Below are 20733 nucleotides of genomic sequence, written 5' to 3' on the forward strand. Positions count from 1 at the left end.
AATAGACGGGCTCCGCAGGAGACTGGGCACTCTAAAAGAAAGATTAGGTACTATCTGGTGTGCACTGGCTCCTCCCTCTATGCCCCTCCTCCAGACCTCAGTTAGATTTCTGTGCCCGGCCGAGCTGGATGCACACTAGGGGCTCTCCTGAGCTCCTAGAAAGAAAGTATATGTTAGGTTTTTTATTTTACAGTGAGACCTGCTGGCAACAGGCTCACTGCAACGAGGGACTAAGGGGAGAAGAAGCGAACCTACCTGCTTGCAGCTAGCTTGGGCTTCTTAGGCTACTGGACACCATTAGCTCCAGAGGGATCGACCGCAGGACCCGTCCTTGGTGTTCGTTCCCGGAGCCGCGCCGCCGTCCCCCTTACAGAGCCAGAAGCATGAAGATGGTCCGGAAAATCGGCGGCAGAAGACTTCAGTCTTCACCAAGGTAGCGCACAGCACTGCAGCTGTGCGCCATTGCTCCTCATACACACTTCACACTCCGGTCACTGAGGGTGCAGGGCGCTGGGGGGGGGGCGCCCTGAGCAGCAATAAAAACACCTTGGCTGGCAAAATAATCACAATATATAGCCCCAGAGGCTATATATGTGATAATTACCCCTGCCAGAATCCATAAAAAAGCGGGAGAAAAGTCCGCAAAAAGGGGCGGAGCTATCTCCCTCGGCACACTGGCGCCATTTTCTCTTCACAGTGTAGCTGGAAGACAGCTCCCCAGGCTCTCCCCTGTAGTTTTCAGGCTCAAAGGGTTAAAAAGAGAGGGGGGGCACTAAATTTAGGCGCAATATTGTTTATACAAGCAGCTATTGGGGAAAATTCACTCAGTGATAGTGTTTATCCCTACATTATATAGTGCTCTGGTGTGTGCTGGCATACTCTCTCTCTGTCTCCCCAAAGGGCTGTGTGGGGTCCTGTCCTCAGTCAGAGCATTCCCTGTGTGTGTGCGGTGTGTCGGTACGGCTGTGTCGACATGTTTGATGAGGAGGCTTATGTGGAGGCGGAGCAGATGCCGATAAATGGGATGTCGCCCCCTGTGGGCCGACACCAGAGTGGATAGATAGGTGGAAGGTATTAACCGACAGTGTCAACTCCTTACATAAAAGGCTGGATGACGTAACAGCTATGGGACAGCCGGCTTCTCAGCCCGCGCCTGCCAGGCGTCTCAAAGGCCATCAGGGGCTCAAAAACGCCCGCTCCCTCAGATGGCAGACACAGATGTCGACACGGAGTCTGACTCCAGTGTCGACGAGGTTGAGACATATACACAATCCACTAGGAACATCCGTTACATGATCCCGGCTATAAAAAATGTGTTACACATTTCTGACATTAACCCAAGTACCACTAAAAAAGGGTTTTATGTTTGGGGACAAAAAGCAGGCAGTGTTTTGTTCCCCCATCAAATGAGTGGATGAAGTGTGAAAAAGCGTGGGTTCCCCCGATAAGAAACTGGTAATTTCTAAAAAGTTACTGATGGCGTACCCTTTCCCGCCAGAGGATAAGTTACGCTGGGAGATATCCCCTAGGGTGGATAAGGCGCTCACACGTTTGTCAAAAAAGGTGGCTCTGCCGTCTTAGGATACGGCCACTTTGAAGGTACCTGCTGATAAAAAGCAGGAGGCTATCCTGAAGTCTGTATTTACACACTCAGGTACTAGACTGAGACCTGCAGATAGTGCTGCTGCAGCGTGGTCTGTAACCCTGTCAAACAGGGATACTATTTTGCGAACATATGTCGTCGTCTTATATATGAGGGATGCACAGAGGGATATTTTGCCGGCTGGCATCCAGAATTAATGCAATGGCCATTCTGTCAGGAGGGTATTAGAGACCCGACACTGGATAGGTGATGCTGACTTTAAAAGGCACATAGAGCCTTATAAGGGTGAGGAATTGTTTGGGGATGGTCTCTGGGACCTCGTATCCACAGCAACAGCTGGGAAGAAAATTTTTTACCTCAGGTTTCCTCACAGCCTAAGAAAGCACTGTATTATCAGGTACAGTCCTTTCGGCTTCAGAAAAGCAAGCGGGTCAAAGGCGCTTCCTTTCTGCACAGAGACGAGGGAAGAGGGAAAAAGCTGCAGCAGTCAGCCAGTTCCAAGAATCAAAATTCTTCCCCCGCTTCCTCTGAGTCCACCGCATGACGCGGGGGCTCCACAGGCGTAGCCAGGTACGGTGGGGGGCCGCCTCAAAAATTTCAGCGATCAGTGGGCTCGCTCACAGGTGGATCCCTGGATCCTTCAAGTAGTATCTCCGGGGTACAGGCTGGAATTCGAGGCGTCTCCCCCCCGCCGTTTCCTCAAATCTGCCTTGCCGACAACTCCCTCAGGCATGGAGGCTGTGCTAGAGGCAATTCACAAGCTGTATTCCCAGCAGGTGATAGTCAAGGTGCCCCTACTTCAACAAGGACGGGGTTACTATTCCACACTGTTTGTGGTACCGAAACCGGACGGTTCGGTGAGACCCATTTTAAATTTGAAGTCCTTGAACACATACATAAAAAAATTCAATTTCAAGATAGAATCGCTCAGGGCAGTTATTGCAAGCCTGGAGGAGGGGGATTACATGGTATCCCTGGACATCAAGGATGCTTACCTACATGTCCCCATTTACCATCCTCACCAGGAGTACCTCAGATTTGTGGTACAGGATTGCCATTACCAATTCCAAACACTGCCGTTTGGACTGTCCACGGCACCGAGGGTCTTTACCAAGGTAATGGCAGAAATGATGATACTCCTTCGAAAAAAGGGAGTTTTTAATTATCCCGTACTTGGACGATCTCCTTATAAAGGCGAGGTCCATGGAGCAGTTGTTGGTCGGAGTAGCACTATCTCGGGAAGTGCTACAACAGCACGGATGGATTCTATACATTCCAAAGTCACAGCTGGTTCCTACCACACGCCTGCTGTTCCTGGGGATGGTTCTGGACACAGAACAGAAAAAAAGTGTTTATCCCGCAGGAGAAAGCCAAGGAGCTGTCATCTCTAGTCAGAGACCTCCTGAAACCAAAACAGGTATCGGTGCATCACTGCACACGAGTCCTGGGAAAAATGGTAGCTTCTTACGAAGCAAAATTCCATTCGGCAGGTTCCATGCAAGAACCTTTCAGTGGGACCTCTTGGACAAGTGGTCGGAATCGCATCTTCAGATGCATCGGCTGATAACCCTGTCTCCAAGGACCAGGGTATCTCTACTGTGGTGGCTGCAGAGTGCTCATCTTCAAGAGGGCCGCAGATTCGGCATACAGGACTGGGTCCTGGTAACCACGGATGCCAGCCTTCGAGGCTGGGGGGCAGTCACACAGGGAAGAAATTTCCAAGGACTTTGGTCAAGTCAGGAGTCGTCCCTACACATAAATATTCTGGAACTGAGGGCCATTTACAATGCCCTAAGTCTGGCAAGGCCTCTGCTTCAAAACCAGCCGGTACTGATCCAATCAGACAACATCACGGCAGTCGCCCATGTAAACCGACAGGGCGGCACAAGAAGCAGGATGGCGATGGCAGAAGCCACAAGGATTCTCCGATGAGGCGGAAAATCACGTCTTAGCACTGTCAGCAGTGTTCATTCCGGGAGTGGACAACTGGGAAGCAGACTTCCTCAGCAGACACGACCGACACCCGGGAGAGTGGGGACTTCATCCAGAAGTCTTCCAACTGTTGGTAAACCGTTGGGAAAGGCCACAGGTGGACATGATGGCGTCCCGCCTAAACAAAAAACTAGATATTGCGCCAGGTCAAGGGACCCTCAGGCAATAGCTGTGGACGCTCTAGTGACACCGTGGGTGTACCAGTCGGTTTATGTATTCCCTCCTCTGCCTCTCATACCAAAGGTACTGAGAATAATAAGAAAACGAGGAGTAAGAACGATACTTGTGGTTCCGGATGGGCCAAGAAGAGCTTGGTACCCAGAACTTCAAGAAATAATATCAGAGGACCCATGGCCTCTACCGCTCAGACAGGATCTGCTACAGCAGGGGCCCTGTCTGTTCCAAGACTTACCGCGGCTGCGTTGGACGGCATGGCGGTTGAATTCCGGATCCTAAAGCAAAAGGGCATTCCGGAGGAAGTCATTCCTACGCTGATAAAAGCCAGGAAAGAAGTAACCGCAAACCATTATCACCGTATTTGGCGAAAATATGTTGCGTGGTGTGAGGCCAGGAAGGCCCCAACAGAGGAATTTCAGCTGGGTCGTTTTCTGCACTTCCTACAGTCAGGAGTGACTATGGGCCTAAAATTGGGTTCCATTAAGGTCCAGATTTCGGCTCTGTCGATTTTCTTCCAGAAAGAACTGGCGTCACTGCCTGGAGTTCAGACATTTGTAAAGGGAGTGCTACATATTCAGCCCCTTTTTTGTGCCTTCTGTGGCACCTTGGGATCTCAACGTGGTGTTGAGTTTCTTAAAATCACATTGGTTTGAGCCACTTAAAACTGTGGATTTGAAATAACTCACGTGGAAAGTGGTCATGTTATTGGCCTTGGCTTCGGCCAGGCGTGTGTCAGAATTGGCGGCTTTGTCATGTAAAAGCCCTTATCTGATTTTCCATATGGATAGGGCAGAATTGAGGACTCGTCCCCAGTTTCTCCCTAAGGTGGTATCAGCTTTTCACTTGAACCAACCTATTGTAGTGCCTGCGGCTACTAGGGACTTGGAAGATTCCAAGTTACTGGACGTAGTCAGGGCCTTAAAAATTTATATTTCCAGGACGGCTGGAGTCAGGAAAACTGACTCGTTTTTTATCCTGTAGGCACCCAACAAAATAGGTGCTCCTGCTTCTAAGCAGACTATTGCTCGCTGAATTTGTAGCACAATTCAGCTGGAGCATTCTGCGGCTGGATTGCCGCATCCTAAATCAGTAACAGCCCATTCCACGAGGAAAGTGGGCTCATCTTGGGCGGCTGCCCGAGGGGTCTCGGCTTTACAACTTTGCCGAGCTGCAACTTGGCCAGGGGCAAACACGTTTGCTAAATTCTACAAATTTGATACCCTGGCTGAGGAAGACCTTGAGTTCTCTCATTCGGTGCTGCAGAGTCATCCGCACTCTCCCGCCCGTTTGGGAGCTTTGGTATAATCCCCATGGTCCTTACGGAGTTCCCAGCATCCACTAGGACGTCAGAGAAAATAAGATTTTACTCACGGTAAATCTATTTCTCGTAGTCCGTAGTGGATGCTGGGCGCCCATCCCAAGTGCGGATTGTCTGCAATACTTGTATATAGTTATTGCCTAACTAAAGGGTTATTGTTGAGCCATCTGTTGAGAGGCTCAGTTATATTTCATACTGTTAACTGGGTATAGTATCACGAGTTATACGGTGTGATTGGTGTGGCTGGTATGAGTCTTACCCGGGATTCAAAATCCTTCCTTATTGTGTCAGCTCTTCCGGGCACAGTATCCTAACTGAGGTCTGGAGGAGGGGCATAAAGGGAGGAGCCAGTGCACACCAGATAGTACCTAATCTTTCTTTTAGAGTGCCCAGTCTCCTGCGGAGCCCGTCTATTCCCCATGGTCCTTACGGAGTTCCCAGCATCCACTACGGACTACGAGAAATAGATTTACCGGTGAGTAAAATCTTATTATAATGTATGTGCTCCTTGGTCAGGTCACGGTGATAGTCCGCGTCACACACCTGTATGGAAGCTGGCGATTATATCCATGATGTACATGATGTCGCACAGATAGTCCAAGCTGAGCCACACGCTGAGATACTTGTGCTGGATGTCGGTGAAGCAGGACCTGGGGAGACAGAGGGCTTAGTACAGGCTGTGCCCCGGGGGAGAGCTCTATGTATGGCTGATGGTTTTACTGCTGTCCCGGAGATACAGTATTTGGGGGATTTGTTCTAGTGAAATTTCAGGGCTACCTTTATTCTCGTTTATGGTGGTCCCTCGTGTACTATGCAAATAGACTAGCAGTTTTGGACACCCTTCCACTGACCTGTAGCCTTTTACACTGCTCCCCCAGCCACAGTGCACAGGACCTCTCCAGCCATGGTTCACAGAACCCCCATTCACAGTGCACAGGACCTCTCCAGAACCCCCACTCACAGTGCACAGGACCTATCCAGCCATGGATCACAGAAACCCCATTCACAGTGCACAGGACCTCTCCAGAACCCCCACTCACAGTGCACAGGACCTCTCCAGCCATGGATCACAGAACCCCCATTCACAGTGCACAGGACCTTTCCAGAACCCCCACTCACAGTGCACAGGACCTCTCCAGCCATCGATCACAGAACCCCCACTCACAGTGCACAGGACCTCTCCAGCCATGGATCACAGAACCCCCATTCACAGTGCACAGGACCTCTCCAGCCATGGTTCACAGAACCCCCATTCACAGTGCACAGGACCTCTCCAGAACCCCCACTCACAGTGCACAGGACCTCTCCAGCCATGGATCACAGAACCCCCATTCACAGTGCACAGGACCTCTCCAGAACCCCCACTCACAGTGCACAGGACCTCTCCAGCCATGGATCACAGAACCCCCATTCACAGCGCACAGGACCTTTCCAGAACCCCCACTCACAGTGCACAGGACCTCTCCAGCCATGGATCACAGAACCCCCACTCACAGTGCACAGGACCTCTCCAGCCATGGATCACAGAACCCCCATTCACAGTGCACAGGACCTCTCCAGCCATGGTTCACAGAACCCCCATTCACAGTGCACAGGACCTCTCCAGAACCCCCATTCACAGTGCACAGGACCTCTCCAGCCATGGATCACAGAACCCCCATTCACAGTGCACAGGACCTCTCCAGCCATGGATCACAGAACCCCCATTCACAGTGCACAGGACCTCTCCAGCCATGGATCACAGAACCCCCACTCACAGTGTGTCACGATCCAGGTAGTTCCTTATCAATATTTACCTTCCAAATGCCTCCTGAGACTGTCCCAGTGTTCCAAGCCTGGATTCCATCTGCACTGTCTGCATGCAGCGCGCTGCATCTCATTGTCTCAAATCTCTTCACTGTGATTCTGGCAGCTTCATGGTTAAAGCTCACATGCAAGTTACAAACAGTCTTTCCCTCCAAGTTCAAACATGGGCGCAGCCATGTTTGTTTTCATCACATGTTACTTTTCAGCCAATCAGCTGCACTCTGGTTTCTACCTAATTACCCAGCAGCTGCACTCTAGACTCTGCTTAATCAGCCAGCCAATCCCTGTTTCCCAGCTGGTATAAATATCTTGTTCCTGGGGTGGAAAGAGGTCAGTGCTTCAATTGTCTACAGTGATTCCAGTGTGCAGTTCTCTCATGGACTTTCTCTACAGCACAGCCTGACTCTGCAGTGTCTCAACATTGCACCCTGTGACTGGCAGTTACCTAAGACCGGCTTCCAGCTTCTAGCTTCCAGCGGTGCCCTGCCCTGCCAGTAACCATCGGTGTTCCGCCATCGATCCCCAGTCTCCATCGGTGTTCCGCCATCGATCCCAAGTCTCCATCTGTGTTCCGCCATCGACCCCAAGTCTCCATCGGTGTTCCGCCATCGACCCCAAGTCTCCATCGGTGTTCCGCCATCGACCCCAAGTCTCCATCGGTGTTCCGCCATCGACCCCAAGTCTCCATCGGTGTTCCGCCATCGACCCCAAGTCTCCATCGGTGTTCCGCCATCGACCCCAAGTCTCCATCGGTGTTCCGCCATCGACCCCAAGTCTCCATCGGTGTTCCGCCATCGACCCCAAGTCTCCATCGGTGTTCCGCCATCGACCCCAAGTCTCCATCGGTGTTCCGCCATCGACCCCAAGTCTCCATCGGTGTTCCGCCATCGACCCCAAGTCTCCATCGGTGTTCCGCCATCGATCTCCAGTAACCATCGGTGTTCCGCCATCGATCCCAAAGTAACCATCGGTGTTCCGTCATAGATTCCAAGTCACCATCGGTGTTCCGTCATCCATCCCAAGTATTTCTCTGAACTGTGATTCCTGTTACCTGTACCAAGTCATCAGTATTCCTCTGAACTGTGTTTAATAAACCTTTGAACTTTCCCTTGTTTTCGTGGTCACGCCTTCGGGCACTTGTTCTAAAGGTTCCCTGCATGTCCAAGAACCCTGTACTGCCTCCCAGGTACACCTATACCTCAGCCCCTACAACTGAGGTTTCCCCCTGGTCAGCACCAGCCCTCAGTTGTGACACAGTGCACAGGACCTCTCCAGCCATGGATCACAGAACCCCCATTCACAGTGCACAGGACCTCTCCAGCCATACTTCACAGAACCCCCATTCACAGTACACAGGACCTCTCCAGCCATGCTTCACAGAACCCCCCACCCCATTCACAGTGCACAGGACCTCTCCAGCCATTGTTCACAGAACCCCCATTCACAGTGCACAGGACCTTTCCAGCCATGGCTCACAGAACCCCCATTCACAGTGCACAGGACCTCTCCAGAACCCCCACTCACAGTGCACAGGACCTCTCCAGCCATGGATCGCAGAATCCCCATTCACAGTGCACAGGACCTTTCCAGCCATGCTTCACAGAACCCCCATTCACAGTACACAGGACTTCTCCAGCCATGCTTCACAGAACCCCCCACCCCATTCACAGTGCACAGGACCTCTCCAGCCATTGTTCACAGAACCCCCATTCACAGTGCACAGGACCTCTCCAGCCATGGCTCACAGAACCCCCATTCACAGTGCACAGGACCTCTCCAGCCATGGCTCACAGAACCCCAATTCACAGTGCACAGGACCTCTCCAGCCATGCTTCACAGAACCCCCATTCACAGTACACAGGACCTCTCCAGCCATGCTTCACAGAACCCCCCACCCCATTCACAGTGCACAGGACCTCTCCAGCCATTGTTCACAGAACCCCCATTCACAGTGCACAGGACCTCTCCAGCCATGGCTCACAGAACCCCCATTCACAGTGCACAGGACCTCTCCAGCCATGGCTCACAGAACCCCCATTCACAGTGCACATGACCTCTCCAGCCATTCTTCATAGAACCCCCATTCACAGTGCACAGGACTTCTCCAGCCATGCTTCACAGAACCCCCATTCACAGTGCACAGGACCTCTCCAGCCATGCTTCACAGAACCCCCATTCACAGTACACAGGACCTCTCCAGCCATGCTTCACAGAACCCCCCACCCCATTCACAGTGCACAGGACCTCTCCAGCCATTGTTCACAGAACCCCCATTCACAGTGCACAGGACCTCTCCAGCCATGGCTCACAGAACCCCCATTCACAGTGCACAGGACCTCTCCAGCCATGGCTCACAGAACCCCAATTCACAGTGCACATGACCTCTCCAGCCATTCTTCATAGAACCCCCATTCACAGTGCACAGGACTTCTCCAGCCATGCTTCACAGAACCCCCATTCACAGTGCACAGGACCTCTCCAGCCATGCTTCAAAGAACCCCCACTCACAGTGCACAGGACCTCTCCAGCCATTGTTCACAGAACCCCCATTCACAGTGCACAGGACCTCTCCAGCCATGCTTCACAGAACCCCCCACCCCATTTACAGTGCACAGGACCTCTCCAGCCATGGGTCACAGAACCCCCCACCCATTCACAGTGCACAGGACCGCTCCAGCCGTGGTTCACAGAACCCCCTCACCCCATTCACAGTGCACAGGACCTCTCCAGCCATGGTTCACAGAACCCCCACACACACACACACACACACACACACACACACACACACACACACCCTCACACCTGTAACAGTATTGATTTCTGACCTAAAGCCAACTATTGTCTTTTATGTATAAAATGTGTACACACAGCCATATATATTTGTGTTGTAAGACTTTCATTGTGCATCTTTGTAGGAACAAGCTGTTTGTTCTTTATAATATGTTAATTAGAAATTGTTCTCCTTTTGGGTTACATAATAGGCCAGACATTAGATCTATTTGTGGTCCACAAATAGATGTTTACCTTTGATCAAGTGACTTAGATATCTGTGGACAAAACGCAGAAGTATAACGCTATTTGCCCTAAATTAGAATTCTATACGACAATAGATTTCACAATATTGTACCAGTGACTCCAATAACATGTATATGGAGATCTGATCCCTTGACCACTGCCCAGAATTCTGGGTTAAATAGAGGGTCACGTCAGACTGATAGCTGCCTCCACTGAGACCTGAGATAGGGAATAGAGTTTCTGTGACTGACAAGACATAGGCGCTACGCAGCGACAGGAGGCTCCCTGGGACCACACCCTATGCGCGGACTCTGATCATCCGGTATAACTGCCTTAAGGAACGTGGATAAGTATATTTTTATTCTTGTCAATGATATTGTAAATAAATGATTGTTAAACTGTATTAGTGTCCCTGACTCTCACTATACTTCCGATATAATAGTCCCACAGGTAACACCACCCCTCACATTCACAGTGCACAGGACCCCCCCCCCCCCCCCCACACACACACACACACACAGCACAGTGTACAGTAACTCCCACACAGACCCCAAAGTGCACTGGATTCCCCCCCCCCCCACCCATCCACACCGGACAAGACACCCTCCAACTGCAGTACACAGAACCCCCAATAAACAGTGCACTAGAGTCCCCATTCACAGCGCACAGCACCATACCCTCCAACTGGACCTTTTTAGCAGCTACAGGACCTTTTCTTTATGGTCTGTACCGATTTTTGGGGGTCATTCCGAGTTGATCGCTAGCTGCCGATGTTCGCTGCGTAGCGATCATTTAAAAAAATGGCAAAACTACGCATGCATATGGGGCGCAATGTGCACACATGGCGTACGGGTACAAAGAGCATCGTTGTTTTACACTGCTTCTAGCGACGATTCCATTCGCACAGCCGATCGCAAGGAGAGTGACAGAAAGAGGGCGTTTGTGGGTGTCAACTGACCGTTTTCTGGGAGTGTTTGGGAAAACGCAGACGTGTCCGGGCGTTTGCAGGGTGGGTGTCTGACGTCAATTCCGGGACCTTCATCGCTGTAATCATCGCACAGGATAAGTAACTACAGGGCTGCTCGGCTGCACAGGCGTTCACACACTTGCAAAGCGAAAATACACTCCCCCGTGGGCGGCGACAATGCGTTTGCACGGCTGCTAAAAGTAGCTAGCGAGCGATCAACTCAGAATGACCCCCTTTGGCTCTCCAAATTCCCATTGAAAGTATAGGAAAAGGGGCGTGGCCACGCACACTTTACCTTTGACCACGCCCCTTATCGGATTTGAACCGATTATGGGGGTCATTCCGAGTTGATCGTAGCTGTGCTATATTTAGCACAGCTACGATCATCTTCCCTGACATGCGGGGGGACGCCCAGCACAGGGCTAGTCGCCCCGTATGTCTGTCCGCCCCCCCCCCCTGCACAAGTACAAAAGCATCGCACAGCGACGATGCTTATGTATTTGTTGAGTAACTCCCGGCCAGCGCAACTCCTGTGGATGGCCAGGAGTTGCTCGTCGCTTCTCCTGGTCGCAGCGGCTGCGTGTGGCGTCATGCAGCTGCTGCGGCCCACCCCCCGCTCGGTCTGGCCACGCCTGCTTTGGCCGGACCGTGCCCCCAAAACAGCGGCCAAACGCCGCAGTGCCGCCCCCTCCCGCCCAGCGACCGCCTTCACCTGTCAATCAGGCAGAGGTGATCGCTAGGGAACGACGGCCTTCGGCCATCCGGCATGCGCAGTTCCGACCCAATCGCTGCGCTGCGAACAACTGCAGCGATCGATCGGGTCGGAATGACCCCCTATATGTGTAAAATGTTGGAGGGTATGAAACACCCCCCCCCCCCCCCGCCAACTGTTGTGCACTGCACCCCATCCACAGTGCACAAAACTGCAAACACAAGAGGGTCATTCCGAGTTGATCGCTCGCTAGCAGTTTTTAGCAGCCGTGCAAACGCTATGCCGCCTCCCACTGGGAGTGTATTTTAGCTTAGCAGAAATGCGAACGTTTTATCGCAGAGCGTCTGCAAAAAGTTTTTGTGTAGTTGCAGAGTAACGTAAAACCTACTCAGCGCTTGTGATCACTTCAGACCATTCAGTTCCGGATTTGATGTCACAAACACGCTCAGCGTTCGCCCAGCCACACCTGCGTTTTTCCTGGCACGCCTGCTTTTTTCTAAGCACTCCCTGAAAACGGTCAGTTGACACCCAGAAACGCCCTCTTCCTGTCAATCTTCCTGCGTGCAGCCGTGCGACAGGAATGTCCGTTAGACTCTGTGCAAACCCACGATGCTCATTGTACCTGTACGACGCGCCTGCACATTGCGGTGCATGCGCAGAAATGACGGTTTTTAGCCTGATCGCTGTGCTGCGAACAACTCGGATCACTAGCAATATTTACCCCCAAACCCTCAACAACATTATACCCTTTCCACAGCAACATTTTGCTCCACCCCCCCCCCCAGCAACATTGTGCCCTCCCCTAGCAACATTGTGCCCTCCCCTAGCAACATTGTGCTCCTCCCTCCAGAAACATTGTGCTCCTCCCTCCAGAAACATTGTGCCCCTCCCTCCAGAAACGTTGTGCTCCTGCCCAGCAATACCTAATATTACCTGCAGATGATGATGACCCAATTGTACGTCACTGGAATCACCATGATGTTGAGCCAGGTGTAATACCAGCCTCCTGCAGGGTCCAGGATCCAGGCGCGTTTCTGGGTGCTGCAGGGACAACAATCAGATCAGTCTCTAATCCTCTATATCAGTTACATTATCTCTATTACCCACATTATTATGACCACCAGGCGATATTATGCACAAACTCCATCCCTACACTGCACACTCATCCCTACACCACAGACTCCATCCCTACACTGCACACTCATCCCTACACCACAAACTCCATCCCTACACTGCACACTCATCCCTACACCACAAACTCCATCCCTACACTGCACACTCATCCCTACACCACAAACTCCATCCATACACTGCACACTCATCCCTACACCACAAACTCCATCCCTACACTGCACACTCATCCCTACACCACAAACTCCATCCCTACACTGCACACTCATCCCTACACCACAGACTCCATCCCTACACTGCACACTCATCCCTACACCACAAACTCCATCCCTACACTGCACACTCATCCCTACACCACAAACTCCATCCCTACACTGCACACTCATCCCTACACCACAAACTCCATCCATACACTGCACACTCATCCCTACACCACAAACTCCATCCCTACACTGCACACTCATCCCTACACCACAAACTCCATCCCTACACTGCACACTCATCCCTACACCACAGACTCCATCCCTACACTGCACACTCATCCCTACACCACAAACTCCATCCCTACACTGCACACTCATCCCTACACCACAAACTCCATCCATACACTGCACACTCATCCCTACACCACAAACTCCATCCCTACACTGCACACTCATCCCTACACCACAAACTCCATCCCTACACTGCACACTCATCCCTACACCACAAACTCCATCCATACACTGCACACTCATCCCTACACCACAAACTCCATCCCTACACTGCACACTCATCCCTACACCACAAACTCCATCCATACACTGCACACTCATCCCTACACCACAAACTCCATCCCTACACTGCACACTCATCCCTACACCACAAACTCCATCCCTACACTGCACACTCATCCCTACACCACAGACTCCATCCCTACACTGCACACTCATCCCTACACCACAAACTCCATCCCTACACTGCACACTCATCCCTACACCACAAACTCCATCCATACACTGCACACTCATCCCTACACCACAAACTCCATCCCTACACTGCACACTCATCCCTACACCACAAACTCCATCCCTACACTGCACACTCATCCCTACACCACAAACTCCATCCATACACTGCACACTCATCCCTACACCACAAACTCCATCCCTACACTGCACACTCATCCCTACACCACAAACTCCATCCATACACTGCACACTCATCCCTACACCACAAACTCCATCCCTACACTGCACACTCATCCCTACACCACAAACTCCATCCATACACTGCACACTCATCCCTACACCACAAACTCCATCCCTACACTGCACACTCATCCCTACACCACAAACTCCATCCCTACACTGCACACTCATCCCTACACCACAAACTCCATCCCTACACTGCACACTCATCCCTACACCACAGACTCCATCCCTACACTGCACACTCATCCCTACACCACAAACTCCATCCCTACACTGCACACTCATCCCTACACCACAAACTCCATCCATACACTGCACACTCATCCCTACACCACAAACTCCATCCCTACACTGCACACTCATCCCTACACCACAAACTCCATCCATACACTGCACACTCATCCCTACACCACAAACTCCATCCCTACACTGCACACTCATCCCTACACCACAAACTCCATCCATACACTGCACACTCATCCCTACACCACAAACTCCATCCCTACACTGCACACTCATCCCTACACCACAAACTCCATCCCTACACTGCACACTCATCCCTACACCACAGACTCCATCCCTACACTGCACACTCATCCCTACACCACAAACTCCATCCCTACACTGCACACTCATCCCTACACCACAAACTCCATCCCATACACTGCACACTCATCCCTACACCACAAACTCCATCCCTTACACTGCACACTCATCCCTACACCACAAACTCCATCCCTACACTGCACACTCATCCCTACACCACAAACTCATCCATACACTGCACACTCATCCCTACACCACAAACTCCATCCCTACACTGCACACTCATCCCTACACCACAGACTCCATCCCTACACTGCACACTCATCCCTACACCACAAACTCCATCCTTACACTGCACACTCATCCCTACACCACAAACTCCATCCCTACACTGCACACTCATCCCTACACCACAAACTCCATCCCTACACTGCACACTCATCCCTACACCACAAACTCCATCCATACACTGCACACTCATCCCCTACACCACAAACTCATCCCTACACTGCACACTCATCCCTACACCACAAACTCCATCCATACACTGCACACTCATCCCTACACCACAAACTCCATCCCTACACTGCACACTCATCCCTACACCACAAACTCCATCCATACACTGCACACTCATCCCTACACCACAAACTCCATCCCTACACTGCACACTCATCCCTACACACAAACTCCATCCCTACACTGCACACTCATCCCTACACCACAGACTCCATCCCTACACTGCACACTCATCCCTACACCACAAACTCCATCCCTACACTGCACACTCATCCCTACACCACAAACTCCATCCATACACTGCACACTCATCCCTACACCACAAACTCCATCCCTACACTGCACACTCATCCCTACACCACAAACTCCATCCCTACACTGCACACTCATCCCTACACCACAAACTCCATCCCTACACTGCACACTCATCCCTACACCACAAACTCCATCCATACACTGCACACTCATCCCTACACCACAAACTCCATCCCTACACTGCACACTCATCCCTACACCACAAACTCCATCCCTACACTGCACACTCATCCCTACACCACAGACTCCATCCCTACACTGCACACTCATCCCTACACCACAAACTCCATCCCTACACTGCACACTCATCCCTACACCACAAACTCCATCCATACACTGCACACTCATCCCTACACCACAAACTCCATCCCTACACTGCACACTCATCCCTACACCACAAACTCCATCCCTACACTGCACACTCATCCCTACACCACAAACTCCAATCCATACACTGCACACTCATCCCTACACCACAAACTCCATCCCTACACTGCACACTCATCCCTACACCACAGACTCCATCCCTACACTGCACACTCATCCCTACACCACAAACTCCATCCTTACACTGCACACTCATCCCTACACCACAAACTCCATCCATACACTGCACACTCATCCCTACACCACAAACTCCATCCATACACTGCACACTCATCCCTACACCACAAACTCCATCCCTACACTGCACACTCATCCCTACACCACAGACTCCATCCCTACACTGCACACTCATCCCTACACCACAAACTCCATCCCTACACTGCACACTCATCCCTACACCACAAACTCCATCCAGACACTGCACACTCATCCCTACACCACAAACTCCATCCCTACACTGCACACTCATCCCTACACCACAGACTCCATCCCTACACTGCACACTCATCCCTACACCACAAACTCCATCCCTACACTGCACACTCATCCCTACACCACAAACTCCATCCATACACTGCACACTCATCCCTACACCACAAACTCCATCCATACACTGCACACTCATCCCTACACCACAAACTCCATCCCTACACTGCACACTCATCCCTACACCACAGACTCCATCCCTACACTGCACACTCATCCCTACACCACAAACTCCATCCCTACACTGCACACTCATCCCTACACCACAAACTCCATCCAGACACTGCACACTCATCCCTACACCACAAACTCCATCCCTACACTGCACACTCATCCCTACACCACAAACTCCATCCCTACACTGCACACTCATCCCTACACCACAAACTCCATCCCTACACTGCACACTCATCCCTACACCACAAACTCCATCCCTACACTGCACACTCATCCTACACCACAAACTCCATCCATACACTGCACACTCATCCCTACACCACAAACTCCATCCCTACACTGCACACTCATCCCTACACCACAGACTACATCCCTACACTGCACACTCATCCCTACACCACAAACTCCATCCCTACACTGCACACTCATCCCTACACCACAAACTCCATCCATACACTGCACACTCATCCCTACACCACAAACTCCATCCTTACACTGCACACTCATCCCTACACCACAGACTCCATCCCTACACTGCACACTCATCCCTACACCACAGACTCCATCCCTACACTGCACACTCATCCCTACACCACAGACTCCATCCCTACACTGCACACTCATCCCTACACCACAAACTCCATCCCTACACTGCACACTCATCCCTACACCACAAACTCCATCCTTACACTGCACATTCATCCCTACACCACAGACTCCATCCCTACACTGCACACTCATCCCTACACCACAGACTCCATCCCTACACTGCACACTCATCCCTACACCACAGACTCCATCCCTACACTGCACACTCATCCCTACACCACAAACTCCATCCATACACTGCACACTCATCCCTACACCACAAACTCCATCCTTACACTGCACACTCATCCCTACACCACAGACTCCATCCCTACACTGCACACTCATCCCTACACCACAAACTCCATCCATACACTGCACACTCATCCCTACACCACAAACTCCATCCCTACACTGCACACTCATCCTACACCACAGACTCCATCCCTACACTGCACACTCATCCCTACACCACAAACTCCATCCCTACACTGCACACTCATCCCTACACCACAAACTCCATCCATACACTGCACACTCATCCCTACACCACAAACTCCATCCCTACACTGCACACTCATCCCTACACCACAAACTCCATCCCTACACTGCACACTCATCCCTACACCACAAACTCCATCCATACACTGCACACTCATCCCTACACCACAAACTCCATCCCTACACTGCACACTCATCCCTACACCACAGACTACATCCCTACACTGCACACTCATCCCTACACCACAAACTCCATCCCTACACTGCACACTCTTCCCTACACCACAAACTCCATCCATACACTGCACACTCATCCCTACACCACAAACTCCATCCTTACACTGCACACTCATCCCTACACCACAGACTCCATCCCTACACTGCACACTCATCCCTACACCACAGACTCCATCCCTACACTGCACACTCATCCCTACACCACAGACTCCATCCCTACACTGCACACTCATCCCTACACCACAGACTCCATCCCTACACTGCACACTCATCCCTACACCACAAACTCCATCCTTACACTGCACATTCATCCCTACACCACAGACTCCATCCCTACACTGCACACTCATCCCTACACCACAGACTCCATCCCTACACTGCACACTCATCCCTACACCACAAACTCCATCCATACACTGCACACTCATCCCTACACCACAAACTCCATCCTTACACTGCACACTCATCCCTACACCACAGACTCCATCCCTACACTGCACACTCATCCCTACACCACAAACTCCATCCTTACGCTGCACACTCATCCCTACACCACAGACTCCATCCCTACACTGCACACTCATCCCTACACCACAAACTCCATTCTTACACTGCACACTCATCCCTACACCACAAACTCCATCCCTACACTGCACACTTCATCCCTACACCACAGACTCCATCCCTACACTGCACACTCATCCCTACACTGCACACTCATCCCTACACCACAAACTCCATCCATACACTGCACACTCATCCCTACACCACAGACTCCATCCCTACACTGCACACTCATCCCTACACCACAGACTCCATCCCTACACTGCACACTCATCCCTACACCACAAACTCCATCCTACACTGCACACTCATCCCTACACCACAAACTCCATCCCTACACTGCACACTCATCCCTACACCACAAACTCCATCCCTACACTGCACACTCATCCCTACACCACAAACTCCATCCCTACACTGCACACTCATCCCTACACCACAAACTCCATCCCTACACTGCACACTCATCCCTACACCACAGACTCCATCCCTACACTGCACACTCATCCCTACACCACAGACTCCATCCCTACACTGCACACTCATCCCTACACCACAAACTCCATCCATACACTGCACACTCATCCCTACACCACAAACTCCATCCCTACACTGCACACTCATCCCTACACCACAGACTCCATCCCTACACTGCACACTCATCCCTACACCACAGACTCCATCCCTACACTGCACACTCATCCCTACACTGCACACTCATCCCTACACCACAAACTCCATCCATACACTGCACACTCATCCCTACACCACAAACTCCATCCCTACACTGCACACTCATTCCTACACCACAGACTCCATCCCTACACTGCACACTCATCCCTACACCACAGACTCCATCCCTACACTGCACACTCATCCCTACACCACAAACTCCATCCATACACTGCACACTCATCCCTACACCACAAACTCCATCCCTACACTGCACACTCATCCCTACACCACAAACTCCATCCCTACACTGCACACTCATCCCTACACCACAAACTCCATCCATACACTGCACACTCATCCCTACACCACAAACTCCATCCCTACACTGCACACTCATCCCTACACCACAGACTCCATCCCTACACTGCACACTCATCCCTACACCACAAACTCCATCCCTACACTGCACACTCATCCCTACACCACAAACTCATCCCTACACTGCACACTCATCCCTACACCACAAACTCCATCCATACACTGCACACTCATCCCTACACCACAAACTCCATCCCTACACTGCACACTCATCGCTACACCACAGATTCCATCCCATACACTGCACACTCATCCCTACACCACAAACTCCATCCCTACACTGCACACTCATCCCTACACCACAAACTCCATCCATACACTGCACACTCATCCCTACACCACAAACTCCATCCCTACACTGCACACTCATCCCTACACCACAAACTCCATCCCTACACTGCACACTCATCCCTACACCACAAACTCCATCCATACACTGCACACTCATCCCTACACCACAAACTCCATCCCTACACTGCACACTCATCCCTACACCACAAACTCCATCCCTACACTGCACACTCATCCCAACACCACAAACTCCATCCCTACACTGCACACTCATCCCTACACCACAAACTCCATCCATACACTGCACACTCATCCCTACACCACAAACTCCATCCCTACACTGCACACTCATCCCTACACCACAAACTCCATCCCTACACTGCACACTCATCCCTACACCACAGACTCCATCCCTACACTGCACACTCATCCCTACACCACAAACTCCATCCCTACACTGCACACTCATCCCTACACCACAAACTCCATCCATACACTGCACACTCATCCCTACACCACAAACTCCATCCCTACACTGCACACTCATCCCTACACCACAAACTCCATCCCTACACTGCACACTCATCCCTACACCACAAACTCCATCCATACACTGCACACTCATCCCTACACCACAAACTCCATCCCTACACTGCACACTCATCCCTACACCACAGACTCCATCCCTACACTGCACACTCATCCCTACACCACAAACTCCATCCTTACACTGCACACTCATCCCTACACCACAAACTCCATCCCTACACTGCACACTCATCCCTACACCACAAACTCCATCCATACACTGCACACTCATCCCTACACCACAAACTCCATCCCTACACTGCACACTCATCCCTACACCACAGACTCCATCCCTACACTGCACACTCATCCCTACACCACAAACTCCATCCCTACACTGCACACTCATCCCTACACCACAAACTCCATCCAGACACTGCACACTCATCCCTACACCACAAACTCCATCCCTACACTGCACACTCATCCCTACACCACAAACTCCATCCCTACACTGCACACTCATCCCTACACCACAAACTCCATCCCTACACTGCACACTCATCCCTACACCACAAACTCCATCCATACACTGCACACTCATCCCTACACCACAAACTCCATCCC

The 20733-nt window shown here is 51.4% G+C and overlaps 1 protein-coding gene across 3 annotated transcripts in view; it reads right to left on the reverse strand.

The window, feature by feature from the left end:
• CNGA4 (cyclic nucleotide gated channel subunit alpha 4) overlaps positions 1-20733 on the reverse strand; it is a 47593-nt gene that overhangs the window by 15680 nt on the left and 11180 nt on the right. The window contains exons 2-3 of one of the 3 annotated variants that reach the window (XM_063956934.1): positions 12524-12631; positions 5634-5740 (exon numbers count right to left, since the gene is read on the reverse strand). In XM_063956934.1, the coding sequence (XP_063813004.1) occupies positions 5634-5740; positions 12524-12631 (215 nt within the window). Of the gene's footprint in view, positions 1-5633; positions 5741-6886; positions 7166-12523; positions 12632-20733 lie in introns of those variants that run through there. The other 2 variants (XM_063956935.1, XM_063956936.1) reach the window with 2 other exon arrangements.

This window comes from Pseudophryne corroboree, chromosome 2 (assembly GCF_028390025.1).
Source record: "Pseudophryne corroboree isolate aPseCor3 chromosome 2, aPseCor3.hap2, whole genome shotgun sequence".
NCBI classification, from domain to species: domain Eukaryota; kingdom Metazoa; phylum Chordata; class Amphibia; order Anura; family Myobatrachidae; genus Pseudophryne; species Pseudophryne corroboree.